The following is a 14718-nucleotide window of genomic DNA, read 5'->3' as shown; positions in this document are numbered from 1 at the left end:
AACCAGAGGAGCCGACAGCCAGGCCACCTGGGACGCCACTCGTGAGTGGCAGCAGGATCTCAGGAGACTAAATAGGAAGACCAGTGAACTCAGGCTTCCCTGGAAGATGCCTTCTAGAAGGGGTGGAATATTGCTCCTGCTGAAGAGGCATGAGCATGAGCAGAAATACAAACTTTTCAGCAGTGACTAGGACACATGACAGACTTCTGGGGTGAAGATGGGGTTCTGTTTCCTTTTTTTTCCTTTATTTTTATTTATTTATTTTTTTAGACAATGTCTTACTCTGTCACCCAGGCTGCAATGCACTGGCGCAAACATGGCTCACTGCAGCTTCAACGACCTGGGCTCAAGCAATCTTTCCATCTCCATCCAGTAGCTGGGACTAGAGGCACACACCACCATGCCCAGCTAATTAAAAAAAAATTTTTTGTAGTGACAGGGTCTCTCCACGTTGCCCAGGCTGGTCTCGAACTCTTGGGCTCCAGCGACCCTCCCACCTCAGCCTCCTAGAATGCTAGGATTACAGGTGTGAGCCGCCACGCCCAGCTGGAGTTCTGTTTCTTGATCCAGGTGCAGGTTACCTGGGTGAGTTCAGCTTGTGAAACTTCAGCAACCCATTCACTCATGATCTGTGTACTTTAATGTGTGTGTGTTCTCTTTCAATAAAAATAATAAAACAAAACAAAACCCCTTCTCACCAGCACCAATCCCACCCCATTAAATAAACACAGAGCAAATGTTTCAGCATAAATTGACTTGCTCCCAACAGCCAAGCCGCAGATCAGGCCCCTCTGAGCCGTTAGGCTGTGACAGCATCCTGCACGCAGGGTGGCCCAGGGCCTCCTCATTAACCTACAGCTGTCAGCTTCATTTCCGACGGTGGCCTCTGAGCTTGCAGAGGGCAGGGGCCGTGCTCCACGGCCTCCAGTGTCTTCCCCCCCGCTGCACCCCTGCACATAAAGCCCAGCCCCGGCGGCCACTCAGCCACCTGTCTGTGCTCAGCAGGGCTTCTGGGGCTTGGGCCGTCACTCAATCCCTGAATGAGTATTTACACATGCCCACAGTGGAGCGTCCCAGGGCAAAGCCAGAACCAGCCTCCAGTGACACTCTGGCTCTGCATTTCTGTAAACGTCGGGAGAGTGGCTGCTGGGTCCCCTGCTCCACCAGGGACTGAGAGAGGTCTAAGTTAACTGCTGAACACAATTCCTACAAAAGGGAGGTCTGAGCGCATGCTCTGCTGCGAGGCTTGGAGCTCCCAGAAACACCGCTGCTATTTTTATTTTCCTTATGTAACCACAGGGAGGGATTACAGCCCTGACGGCCTGGGATTTTTCTGCCTGGCTCTTTTTGTCCATGATATGTCAGGACTGGAAGGCAGTCATCAAGCCGCAGGTGGCTTGTTCCTGTCCCCTGACTCCCTGCCCAGCAGTCGCCACAGGGACACAGGCATGTTAGGAAGGCCCTGCAGTGTTGGGCCAGTTCCGCGGGCCCCCAGCAGCAGGGGCCGCGCTCCTAGGCTCACCTTGGCATTCAAACTTCTTGGCAGGCGTGGTGAGGAGCAGCTTGCCCTCCATGTCCAGGGGCCCAGCACAGCGGGCAATGCCCGGTTCCTTGTAGCCAGTCTTCACCCAGCTGGACAGCCAGCGGAGGTGGCAGTCACAATATAGGGGGTTGGCACCAATGGCCCTGAGCAGAAAGCAGAGAGAAGCAGGCATTACAGCTTCATGGGGTCCCTCGCCCATTGGAAACCTAGGCACTGCACCAGGGACTGGCAAAAATCTTAGCCTCCATTTTGTGAGCATTTACTGTGTAGCGAGTGCTGCTTCTCTCTTTTTTTTTTTTTTTTTTTTTTTTTTTGAGATGGAGTGTCGCTCTGTCGCCCAGGCTGGAGTGCAGTGGCGCAATCTCAGCTCACTGCAACTTCCACCTCCCAGGTTCAAGCAGTTCTCCTGTCTCAGCCTCCCAAGTAGCTGGGATTACAGGCACATGCTGCCAAGCCCAGCTAATTTTTATATTTTTAGTAGAGACGGGGTTTCGCCATATTGATCAGGCTGGTCTCGAACTCCTGAACTCAGGTTATCCACTCACCTCAGCCTCCCAAAGTGCTGGGATTACAGGTGTGAGCCACTGCACCCAGCTGCCAGTGCTGGTTCAAGCACTGCATATGCATTGTCTCACTTAGTCATCCCCACGCACTACTATCCCCATTTTACATGTGCAGAAACTGAGGCTCAAAAAGACTGAGGAATTTGCCTAAGATCACACAGAGAAGCAGGGAGCTGCTGGGGCCATGCTGTTGGGGCCAGAGCCTCTAATGTGCATGGGGAGAAAGCAACCCACATCGACCGCTGCAATGAGACAGCTGCTTTTCCTGTGTTTGTGCACCGAATCATCTCATCAGCTCCACTGCGCAAGTTTTCTCCTCTCCATCTCAAAGACGTGGGCACCGAGCCTCCTATGGAATAAGTAATTTCCCTGGGGTCACACAACTAGCGAAGGACAGCCCCTGGATCCAGATGCGCCACTGTCTGCCTCCGAAGCCCATGCTCTTTTATTTTTCTTTTCATTTTTAATTAAACAGAACACATGAGTGCATTCTCATTGTCAGCCACTCTCAAACATCGCAGACAAAGTGTCCGCCCTGCACAACACTGTGAATGATTAAATGCCACTGAGTTGCACACTTTTTAAAAAACGGCTAATTCGATATTATGTGAATTTCACCTCAATTTTTTTGAAGGCACATTCCTGTGTTACTGATGGGGGTGCAAAATGGTAGAGCGCCCGTGGAGGGGAATTGTGTGACACTTATCATATGACTCATGCACTTGCCTTCTGATCCAGCCATTGTTTCTGGGCGTTTACCTGCAGGCACACATAAAGACATCTGTGCAACAGTCTTATTTGTAATGGAAAGACTGGAAATCCCATGTTCATCAGTGGGGAGTGGTTATATAAATTGTGATACATTCACATTACAAAAAATAAAAGTCTACACCCCACTGTCACTGCCCTCCACAAAGGGGCACATGGTCACAGGGTCACCATACTCGGATGTACAGCCTTCCAGGCCTTTCCACACGTACACACATGGTTCCTCCTTACAAATCACATCACTACTGAGCAGCTTGCTCCTTGTCACTAAACAGCACGTCTCGGGAATCTTCCCGGTCAGCATATAAGCATCTATCTCATTGTGTCCAACTGTTCTGCAATATCCCAGAGCGGATACCCCACGGCACAGTGGACAGCGTCCCTGTTGCTAGACATTCTGGTTCTTTCCAATGGCAGTGAACACACATAATACGTGCCTCTTTGGTTTTTTTTTTTTTTTTGAGACAGGGTCTCACTCTGTGGCCCAGACTGCAGTGCAGTGGTATGATCTCAGCTCACCGCAACCTCTGCTTCCCAGGTTCGAGTGATTCTTGTACCTTATTCTACTGGGTAGCTGGGATTACAGGCGTGCACTACCACGCCCACCTAATTTTTTTTTTTTTTGTATTTTTAGTAGAGATGGGGGTGTCGCCATGTTGGCCAGGCTGTTCTCAAACTCCTGGCCTCAAGTGATCCGTCTACCTCAGCCTCCCAAAGTGCTGAGATTACAGGCGTAAGCCACTACGCCTGGCTCCTCTTTGGGTGGTGTATTTCTTTAGAATAGATGACTAGGAGTAGGATTTGGGGGACAGAGGAAGCACGTGTAATATGCTAATAGCCCACCCCCACCCACAAAGGTTGTATCCACTTACACTGGCCATCAGTACAAGGCTGGGCCTGCTCTCATGCCTGCACCGACATACTGCCAACCCCTTTGTTTCTTACCGATCTGATGGGCAAGCTCAGAATCTCTCCACTTAACCACATGAGAGACTTAGAGATGGACAAAACATGGATTTGAGGGTAAGAAAGAGCCAGAGTTCTGGCTGGGCGCAGTAGCTCATGACTGTAATTGCAGCACTTTGGGAAGCCGAGGCAGGTGGATCACCTCAGGTCAGGAGTTCCAGACCAGCCTGGCCAAAATGGTGAAACCCCATCTCTACTAAAAGTACAAAAATTAGCCAGGCATGGTGACGCATGCCTGTAGTCCCAGCTACTCGGGAGGCTGAGGCAGGAGAATCACTTGAACCCAAGAGGCGGAGGCTGCAGTGAGTTGAGATCGTGATATGGCACTCCAGCCTGGGCGACAAGACTGAAACTCAGTAGAAAAAGAAAAAGAAAAGAAAGAGAAAGAGAGGAAGGAAGGAAGGGAGGGAGGGAAAGAGGGAAGGAAAGGTGGGCCAGAGTTCTCTGACTCAGCAAATAGGAAAATCAACGCCTTATGCCTAAAGTTCATTGATATCTACATTATTTTGAAAATATAAGGCTAAATAACGTGAATGAGAATGGGCACATTGACTAAGGAACCAATGGATGCCCTGCCATTTTCCACCTGTTTCTGGGCAGGACAGAGGAAGCAGTTCCCCTTGAGACCTGTACAGCCTGATTAAAGCAGCAGTGGCTCTGAGCAGGAATTCCCCAGAATAGCTCAGCTGATGACTCACTATCTTATAAAGCAGGTTGAACAAGACCGGGACTCCGGCCCCCACGCAGCTGCCCCATGCCTGGGCGACCTTGAGTGGCTCCCTTAATATCTCTGGGGGTCACTTCATGTTTCAGTAAAGAGCCTGCAACCTAGAGGGAGAAGACAGACAAGCACGCATGACCTAAAAGAGGTGCCGAGGGAACAACACAGCTCAGAAAAGAGAGCAGGTTCGACTTTGGCATGTGTTTCATTTTTTCTTTCCTTATTGCTGACAGTATCCATCCTGGCTAATGGGATGGGTGATTTTTTCTGAAGTTCCAGTGTGTTTAGAAAAACAAAGACTTTTTAAGATAACAGGAATTCAAAAATGGTAAAATGTTTGTACTCACCAGATTAGTATTTTTATACTAATAAAAAGTGTGATGTCACAAAAGTATGTGATTCAAAAGATAAATACACAATTTATTTAAAAGTATATTTTGGCCAGGCGCGGTGGCTCACGTCTGTAATCCCAGCACTTTGGGAGGCCGAGGTGGGAGGATCATGAGGTCAGGAGATCGAGACCATCCTGGCTAACACAGTGAAATCCCGTCTCTACTAAAAATACAAAAAATTAGCCGGGCGTGGTAGCAGGCACCTGTAGTCCCAGCTACTCAGGAGGCTGAGGCAGGAGAATGGCGGGAACCCGGGAGGTGGGGCTTACAGTGAGCTGAGACTGTGCCACTGCACTCCAGCCTGGGCGACAGAGCAAGACTCCATCTCAAAAAACAAAAGGTTTTTTTTATAGCACACGATAAGGAGTGTGGCCTAGCAATGAGCCACAAGTTGAAAGATGATTGGGAATGCCTTATTTCCATCCTGTAGCTCATTTAGAGAAAAATGCCAAAAAGATGAAATCTGAGGCCATGTGAATGAGAGGGCCTGTGACGTGGCTTACAGTCCCTCCATAAACGGCAGCAAAGTGACACCTGAGATGTAAGTGCTCCTTCTCCTCTCTCCATCTTAAAAAAAATATGGGTGCAGGCCAGGAGTGATGGTTCACGCCTGTAATCCCAGCACTTTGGGAGGCTAAGGCAGGCGGATCACCTGAGGTTAGGCATTCAAGACCAGCCTGGCCAACATGGCGAAACCCCATCTCTGCTAAAAATACAAAAATTAGCTGGGTGCGCTGGCAGGCACCTGTAATACCAGCTACTCTACTTGGGAGGCTGAGGCAGGAGAATCGCTTGAACCCAGGAGGCGGAGTAGTGAGCCAAGATCAAGCCACTGCACTCCAGCCTGGGCAAAAAGAGTGAGACTCCATCTCAAAAAACAAACAAAAAACAAAAAACAACAACAACAAAAAAATATGGGTGCAAAGTCACATCTAAAGCTATTCAAAAATATGAATTCTGGATTGGCCCACACTTGCTTTTCTTTGTTTCTATACTGAATAGACTCTGAGCCACACCTGAATTCAACATTACAAGCTTTCATTTATCCAAAGGCTGGGTTTTCGTGGCTGAGGACTGCCTTGCCCTCTCTTCGGTAGTACTTGTAGTTTGTATTCACCTGGGGACTATTTCTCCCGACGAAAACTCCTGTGAACTCAGTGGAGAGTGGACAGCCAAGGCCCGACTGAGATGTATTTGGTGGGCAGGGATTGGGGAGGCAGACACCGCAGCCAGGCCACGTCAGTCCAAAAGGACTGTGGATTCAGGTTTATACCCCAGCCAAAGTATAAATCACCCTGTGTTGTTGATCTCTGGCATAATATGGAAATAGTTGAAACAGTAGCTATTTGATCTGTTCATGCCAAGGCCCTACCCGGCTCCTACTTGTGTAACCTGGACTGAAATAGCCTCCCCTGGCTGTCTCACAAGTCGCAGAACCATCCATCCCACTCCTAGGTGATCAATCTGTGTGCATTACTGTCATTTGAGGGCAGAAACCACTAAATCCCCAGCTGTGTCAGGCACTAGCAGGCACCAGTCAATGTTTGGTGAATGAATGAATGCCTGTCTAAAAGCATGAGAAAAGCACAACATCTCAGTGCAAAGGAAATTCAAAAAGAAAAGAACTATCTATCATCCCATAAATGCAACTGATTTGATTTTAGTGTATTCCCTTTCATTTCCTGTGTGTATGTTTGTACATCACAGTGTACAGTCTACTTTATTCTGGTTTTCATCAAATAATAAGTTATAGTGTTGGCCAGGCATGGTGGCTCATGCCTGTAATCCCAGCATTTTGGGAGGCTGAGTCGGGTGGATCACCTGAGGTCATGAGTTTGAGACCAGCCTGGCTAACATGGTGAAACCCCATCTCTACCAAAAATACAAAACTTAGCCAGGCGTAGTGGCAGGCGCCTGTAATCCCAGCTACTCAGGAGGCTGAGGCAGGAGAATTGGTTGAACCCGGGAGGCGGAGGTTGCAGTGAGTCAAGATCACGCCACTGCACTCCAGCCTGGTCAACAAGAGCGAGACTCCATCTCTAAATAAATAAATAAATAAATAAATGTGTTGTCATTATTAATTACTTGCTATTCTGTCATATGGGCATGCCATAATTTACTTACTCCTTCCATATTTCCTTTCATGCCAAATTCTTAATGAATTTGGACATCTAGCTTTCCAGCCTACAGCAAATTAGAGGCAACAAAATGCCAGATTATAGCAACAAAGACAGACACTGGGGAACCCTAGCCTGGGACATGGTGCATAGTAGATATTTGCTGATGGCTGACTGGATGGATAGATGGAAGATGAGTTAACTGCAAAGTAAATAGCAGACGATTGTGCTGGGCATTGAAGTGCAGCACAGTGAAGAGTGCTCACAATCGTTACAGCTTGTTTGAACCATGTGAGACCTTAGAAATCATCTTGGTGCAGGTGAGAAAAGAGGCCTCGAGAGAAGAATAAATTGTCTGAAAGCCCATTGCAAGTTGATGGCAGAACAAGAACCTAAAGCCCCCAGTCCTGATTAGTCTAGAGTTCAAGGATTTTAAATATGATGACTTCCCCTCTTCCACACGCCCCTCCTCCACACTGCGAGTGGACAGGAGAGGCCCTGGCCAGAGTCAGATCAGGAGCAGGGCTTCTCAGTAACATCAGCACCTTCGGGAACCAGGAACACTGGATGGTAACTCCTGGCTGTCCCTCAATTATCACTTGTCATAGAGCGGTGTGCGAGGGCCTCCCTTCAAATTGTATACAGCTTTCATGAAGCCCGGAGTGAATGCAGTGGGTCTGTGTCATCTTTTTACCATTCTTCAACTCCTTATAAGTGCTCAAGAACTCTTTCTGGAAGAGTTGCAGGTCTTGAGTGCAGAGGCGACAACCGATGTGTGTGTGCACATGACATATATCACATCAATACTACATGTGCATATGTGCACGCACATGAACATGAGTATACACACATCCTCCAGGCTGCTGCCTGTTTCCATCTTAAACCCTGGGTATAAAGGGCAGAGTTTATCCACAAGCTTTCTTGATAACAACGGAAGGTTTCTTTCACACAGATGCTATTTCGTAGAGAAATTAAGCTTAGGTGCAATTAATAAACACATTTAATCAGTAAAACTGATGCCATTTTCTACAAGTACTGCTAACCTGATCTTTACTTACTGGCTTATTTCTTAGAAACTAGATCTGGCTTCTGGCCTGATATTACTGTTCTCCTAAAGAAAGTCTTAATTTATAGATGGGTATAGGCTCAAAATTTGTTTTTGCAGCTTTGGTTTTTTTGGTTTGCTCAAAACATATGTTGTTTGCTCACTTCTCATTTGAAAAACAAAACCTGTATATTTTGAGCTGGAGACAAGATGTACTTGGGTGTTAATTTGGTTCTCATGAGGAAGGAGAAAAGGTAGCCAACCACGCATCTGCACAGTTAAACCCCGAGTAGAAGAGAAATATTAAGGGCGAATGCAAAGATGTAAAATGTAGACTAGATGCTGAAAAGGCTAAGGTGGGCAGTAAAAGTGGACACTCGGCTATGCCCAGGGGTATGCAACAAAAGCTATGTGGTCCCAGGGTAGCAGCAGCCCCTGGTGCCCAGCAGAGACAAGCACAAATGCTCTCTGGAGAGGAGCATCTCCAACTTAGCTCTTCAGAATTCCTAAAGATATGTCAGCAAAAATGAGCGTGCAACCAAAAATTACCCAATACAGATGGAAACAAGCCCTGGTGAATTCAAGTCAGTAGGAACAATAAACAACACTGTCCCAACCTGACCTATGTCCAGAGGCACCACCTCCAGCAGGGCTCACTCCTGCCTCCTCCCATCCCACTCACCGTCTGTATGTCACCATGGGCTTTCCAGGAGTTTGCTGAAACTCAATTCCCCACAATTCCCCTTCTGTATACAACGAAGGGCAAACTCCTTAGCAGGCACAAATGGTCCTTCACAACAGAATTCCAATGTCCCTTTCCAGATTCATCTCCTCCCACCCCACATTCCTTCCCCAACCAAACACCCTTTATCCTATGCTGGACAACACAGCATCCCTGAACATCCCATTTTTTCGTGTTCACACCTTTGCACATGCTGCTCCCTCTTCCTAGGATGCCCTTCCTCACTTTCTCCAACTGGCCAACTCTAGTTCCTTTCCAATGACAGCATAAATGGTACCTCCTCTGTGAAGCCCCTTGGACTTGCTCAGAGTTAGTCACTGCTTCCTTTGAATTCTCTTTATAAGATCCCAAATGGTCACAGTGGGCGGAAACCTTGTGTTAGGAAATTCTTCAGCACTGGAGTCACTCTGGTTGCCCAGGATGTATTTATTAGGGCAATAAAGAATAAATAAAGAGCTTTGGAATCAGAGACACCTAAATTCAAATCCTAGGGAAGCTGTGTAACTTTTTAGAACCTAGGACTGTAAAATGGAAATAATAAATCAAATCCTACCACCTGGGACAGAGCCCCTTACCCCTCCCACTTCCATGGCAGACATTACAAATCAATCACTGCACCCCTTCCACTGAGTCCAGGTCCAGCCCTGGAATCTTCAGTGTGGTCCTCAAGACAGTTCTTGCCAATCATGTGGCGCTGGCGCATAAAACAAAACTCACTTCCCATTTCAATCATGGGGTAATCAAGACCTTGTAGATGAAGTAGAGTGCAGTATTTGACTCAGGCAGACCCTCAAAGAGCAACACCTATTACTATTTTATCTCCCGATGCTATTTGATGCACCGCTGATTTAACATGCTTTCTGAAGGGTGGGGAACATTACCATACTAAATATACACTCTGGTTTTAGAGTTTAAAATGCAGAAAAAGTGAACCTTAGAGAAAATCTAGTGAGACTAATGAGTGAATGAATTTCAAGAAGAGTGGCTGGGGGCCCCAGAAGCTCTCCAACCTGGGTATGTCTGCCCACCAGGCCCTTTTAGGGCTTAAGGATGGGGCTGAGAGCGAAAGGAGACAGTTGCACCTGAGGTCCCAGGCATAGTCCACATGACCACAGTTCTCCTATCCTGCCTTGGCCAGTAGTGCCAAGAGATGCCAGGAGAGAATGTGTGCCTGCTCAGTGCCCTGCCCAACCTCCAGAATTAGGATGGCCCTGTCACAGCCCAGTGCTTCTTGATTTTGTCTATTTTTTATATGGCAAAATATATATATCACATGAAATTTGCCACTTTCACCATTTTAAGTGTACAATTCAGTAACATTGATGGTATTCACAGTGTTGTACAACATCACCACTACCTATTTCCAAAACGTTTTCATCACCCCAAAAGAACTCTGTGCTTACTGACCACCAACTCCCCATGGCCCCTGCCTCCAGCTCCTGGCATCCACCATTCTACTTTTTGTCTCTATGAATTTGACTCATATATACAGAATCATATATATGGTACCTCATATATATGGAATCATATAATATTAATCCTCTTGTGTCTGACTTATTTCACCTAATATAATGCCTTCAAGATTCATCTGTGTGGTAGCACGCATCAGAAATTCATCATTTTTATGGCCAATATCCCATTGTATGTATATAGTACATTTTGTTTACCATCTGTGGACATAGACTGTTCCCACTTCATTATGATGAATAATGCTGCAGCAGACATTGGTGTACATGCATCTGTTTCAGTCCCTGCTTTCCATTCTTTTGGATATACCTCTTAGAGTAGATTGCTGGGTTATATGGTAATCCTATATTGAGATTTTTGAGGAATCAAGCCCACCGCTTTTAAAGAATTCTCATAGCACTGCTAGCTAAATGGTTTTGGAAGTAGTTCTATATCGAATTACAGCACGGATTGGGGGCAGTAAATTTCCAGAGCTCGTCCCCCACTGTGGGAAGTCGGAGGCACAGTACCAGCGGAGCGCCTAAGAGCACTGGCCTAGGAGTCAGAAACCCCGCCACCCCGCAGCTGTGCAGCTTCCAGCGAGCGTCCCACTTTTTCTCCGTCCATTTCCTGGTGTGAAAAATAAGAACCACAGTACCTATGTTGTAGGACAATTGTGAGGCGCACATTAGCTGAGGCAGGCAAAGTGCACAGCAATCGATCAATGGTCATTACAACCTTCACTGCTGCTTGCGAGGAACTGTTCTTCTACTCTATTGCTGTAGCTGATGAACCACTGGACATATAAGAGTCCCAGAAGGTGCACATGGGAAGTTCACAAGCTTAATTTCAATGTAAAAGCAACAAATTCTGACAATCTCAGGAGGTGGGGTCTTCTCAGAAACCAAGTCCTGTTGAAATCCAGAGACCCAGAGAAAGGGGCTGGAGTACTCACAGGTGAGACAGGGAGGTCACGTCTGCGAAGATGCCCTCTTGGAGGGTGGAGATGTCATTGCCATGGAGAGACCTGAGAAGAAAAGAGGCTGCTGGTGCCTTATCCATGGACAGAGATGGGAGACCCGCTGGAGGGAGAGGCCCAGCCCTCTGCAGAGACAGGACAGGCCGGGCCTTCCCTCTAGGCCTCTCAGTCAGTGGCCCAAGGGAGATGGCCCCCAGCTCAGAGACCCTGCCCCACTGGCCACAGGGAAGAAACCCTTGAGGTGGACCGCCCTGTCCCCCAGCCCTTCAGAGGACTGAAACACCGCGTTTATATTACAAACAAGACCTGTGCACCCACAGCCCTCCCTCTTTTAGCAGAGGAGCCTAAGTGGGAGGCGCTTCTTCTTAGTAAGGAAGTTAAGAAGGCCAGCCACAGGTTAGGGCTGGGAGAACGTCACCTTGACCCTGGTGGGCTGACTGAGGCCATCATCATGGACGGATCGAGGGCTTTGATCCCAGGGCAAAACCTCCCAGTGAGAACTCATAGAAGAGGTTCACAAATCCCTTGCAAACATTTTTAAATCTGAACAGAAGTCTCACATGCAAATGAAGGGCCACCTTATTTTGGATGTCCCCCCGCCAACACCACAAACTCATCTTGGGGGTGACAGCAACCCCCATTTCTCAGATCATTTCCTATGCACGCCCTAGCTTCTTGGGAATGAGAGTATCCACAGGAGCTTAAGTGACAACGCTCTGGACTCCACCACGGCACAGTGTGGACTCTAGACATGAGAACATTTCTGTCCACCAGGTGGGTGGCGGGACCCTCGGTGGGGTGGATTTCCTGGCGGGATGGCGAGTGAGGAGACTTACAGCAGGCGCAGGGAGCGGAGTCCCTGGAAGGCCAGAGGTGGGATGCACTGCAGGGCATTGTAGCTGAGGATCCTGTGGAGGAAGGAGGTGGAGGAAGGGCACCGAGTTAGTGCCTGGCCCCCGTGGGCACAGCCACCGCCCAGGACGTGGAGGCCCCTCTCACCCAGCAGCCTCCTCGGGCTCTGTGAGGGGAGGCAGAGCAGCCGGCAAGCTTATGGGCTGGGCTGTGCCCTGAGAAGCTGGTGGTCGTGGGCATGCCCCCTAATCCCTTTCTGCCTCAATCAGTTCCCTTGACTGTAAAATAGGGACAAAAATAATGCCAACTCCATAGGGCTGTCCTGGGGGTGAAATCCAGGTGAAGCCCTTAACACCATGCCTGGCTCCAATCAATCCTCAACAAAGGAGAGTTGCTGTTGTTATGATTGAGAACATTCCCTAAGGGGCTGCCCCAGCAAGGTGCGTAGGCAAGTTCCCTATGAAGGTGACACCCAACCAGGACCTGCCTGCGGGGAGCTCACTGTCTCAGCCGATCACTTCCAGGGTGGACAGGCAAAGTCATCTACAATAATTTACTGTTGAAAAGCTGTGACAGAGAGGAAGGTGCTGTTACTACGCCCATCTTATAGATGAGGACACTGAGGCCTTGAGAGGTGAAAGAACTTCTCCGGGGTCACATTATTAAGCCATTAAGAAGGGGCCAGATCCGGTGGCTCACACCTGTAATCCCAGCACTTTGGGAGGCTGAGGTGGGCAGATCACCTGAGGTCAGGAGTTTGAGAACAGCCTGGCCAACATGGCAAAACCCCATCTCTACTAAAAATACAAATATTAGCCAGGCATGGTGGTACACGCCTATAATCCCAGCTACTCGGGAGGCTGAGGCAGGGGAATCACTTGAACCTGGGAGGCAGAGGTTGCAGTGAGCCAAAATCATGCCACTGCACTCCAGCCTAGGTGACAGAGAGAGACTCTATCTCAAAAGAAAAAAGTTATTAAGAAGGGATTTTCATTACAGCTTTCAGTTTCCAGAGCCCACAGGCTAAGCCACTGTCCCAAAATGCTTCCAAGTAATTGAATCCATCCAGGGCAGACAGGCAGATGAATAAGGGAATCACACTTGCAACAGCGCCATGCTGGAAACAACCTGCGTGTCCCCAGCAGACGGACGGATGAGCAAACTGTGGCACATCCACGCCTGTGCAGGGGAACACTCTGCTCAGCAATGAAAAAGAGCCACCGGCACACGCAACACCACACCACGCTGAACCCCAAAATAATCATGCTGGGTGCAGAAGCCAAGCAAAAACGACTTTTTCCATTTGTATGTAAAACCCTAGAAAATGCAAACTAACCTATAGTGACAGAAAGCAGAGCAGTGATTGCCCGGGTCTCAGAGCTGGGAGAGGCAGAAGCAGGGGATTAGCAAGAATAGCACTCTTTTCTTTCCTTCCTTCCTTCCTTCCTTCCTTCCTTCCTTCCTTCCTTCCTTCCTTCCTTCCTTCCTTCCTTCCTTCCTTCCTCCCTCCCTCCCTCCCTCCCTCCCTCCCTTCTTTCCTTCCTTCCTTCCTTTCCTTTTTTCTTTCTTTTTTTTTTTAAATTTTTTTACAAGGTCTAGCTCTGTCACCCAGGATGGAGTGCAGTGGCATGATCTTGGCTCGTTGCAACCTCTGCCTCCCAGGCTCAAACCATCCTCCCACCTCAGCCTCCCAAGTAGCTGGGACCACAGATGTGCGCCACCACACCTGGCTAATGTTTTGTATTTTGTATTTTGGCTTGGGCCCACATCCTGCTCCTGGAGAATGGCTGGGTCAGGGCCCCTTCCTTTTTTGGGCACTGGCTCTACTGTTCTATCTGTAAAATGAGGTGTGGGGAAGGTGAATGAGATACTTTTACACACCAGGCAAATATAAGGGACACTTGGTAATATGTTCTGATCAATTGCTTGGAATATAATTAAAGCCAGCATTTAAATATCTTAGAATATGGCCACAAAAAATGTTCAGAGGGTCACCGCTCACAACAATCCAAACTGGAAGCAACCCCAAAATCCACCAGGACTAGAATGGATGAGGAAAGTGTGGCCTGTTCCTCCAAAGGAACACTAGCTAGCAATGAGAGCGAACAGACCACAGCTGCCACGGTGGCATGAATGGATCCCACGGACAATGCTAAGCAAGAGAAGCCAGATACAAAAGACTATTGCCCATATGATTCCACTTGGACAAGGTTAAAAATGGACACAATTAGACTATATTATTTAGAAATGCATATGTCGATGGTAATGCTGTAAAGAAAATAAAAGAAGTGATCCTCATCAAGTCAGGACAGCAGCTGCCTCGGGGTAGGGGAGGAGAGAGCAATAAGGATCAGGAAGGGACAAGATGCTAGCCTGTTCTATTTTTTTTTTTTTTTTTTTTTTTCTGAGACACAGTCTCGCTCTGTCACCCAGACTGGAGTGCAATGGCATGATCTCGGCTCACTGCAATCTCCGCCTCCCAGGTTCATGCGATTCTCCTGCCTCAGCCTCCCGAGTAGCTGGGACTACAGGCATGTGCCACCACGTCCGACTACTTTTTGTATTTTTGGTAGAGACGGGGTTT

The 14718-nt window shown here is 48.1% G+C and overlaps 1 protein-coding gene across 3 annotated transcripts in view; it reads right to left on the bottom strand.

Moving 5' to 3' along the window:
• Positions 1–14718, bottom strand: part of LOC105478454 (slit guidance ligand 1) — a 189053-nt gene that overhangs the window by 20374 nt on the left and 153961 nt on the right. For all 3 annotated transcript variants that reach the window (XM_011735772.3, XM_011735768.3, XM_011735773.3), the window contains 3 exons: positions 12119–12190; positions 11259–11330; positions 1523–1686 (listed from right to left, as the gene is read on the bottom strand). In XM_011735772.3, the coding sequence (XP_011734074.2) occupies positions 1523–1686; positions 11259–11330; positions 12119–12190 (308 nt within the window). The remainder of the gene's footprint in view (positions 1–1522; positions 1687–11258; positions 11331–12118; positions 12191–14718) is intronic.

This window comes from Macaca nemestrina, chromosome 9 (genome assembly GCF_043159975.1).
Source record: "Macaca nemestrina isolate mMacNem1 chromosome 9, mMacNem.hap1, whole genome shotgun sequence".
Classification (NCBI taxonomy): domain Eukaryota; kingdom Metazoa; phylum Chordata; class Mammalia; order Primates; family Cercopithecidae; genus Macaca; species Macaca nemestrina.
The sequence above is the reverse complement of the archived record's forward strand: the minus strand, read 5'-3'. Positions and strand labels throughout refer to the sequence as shown.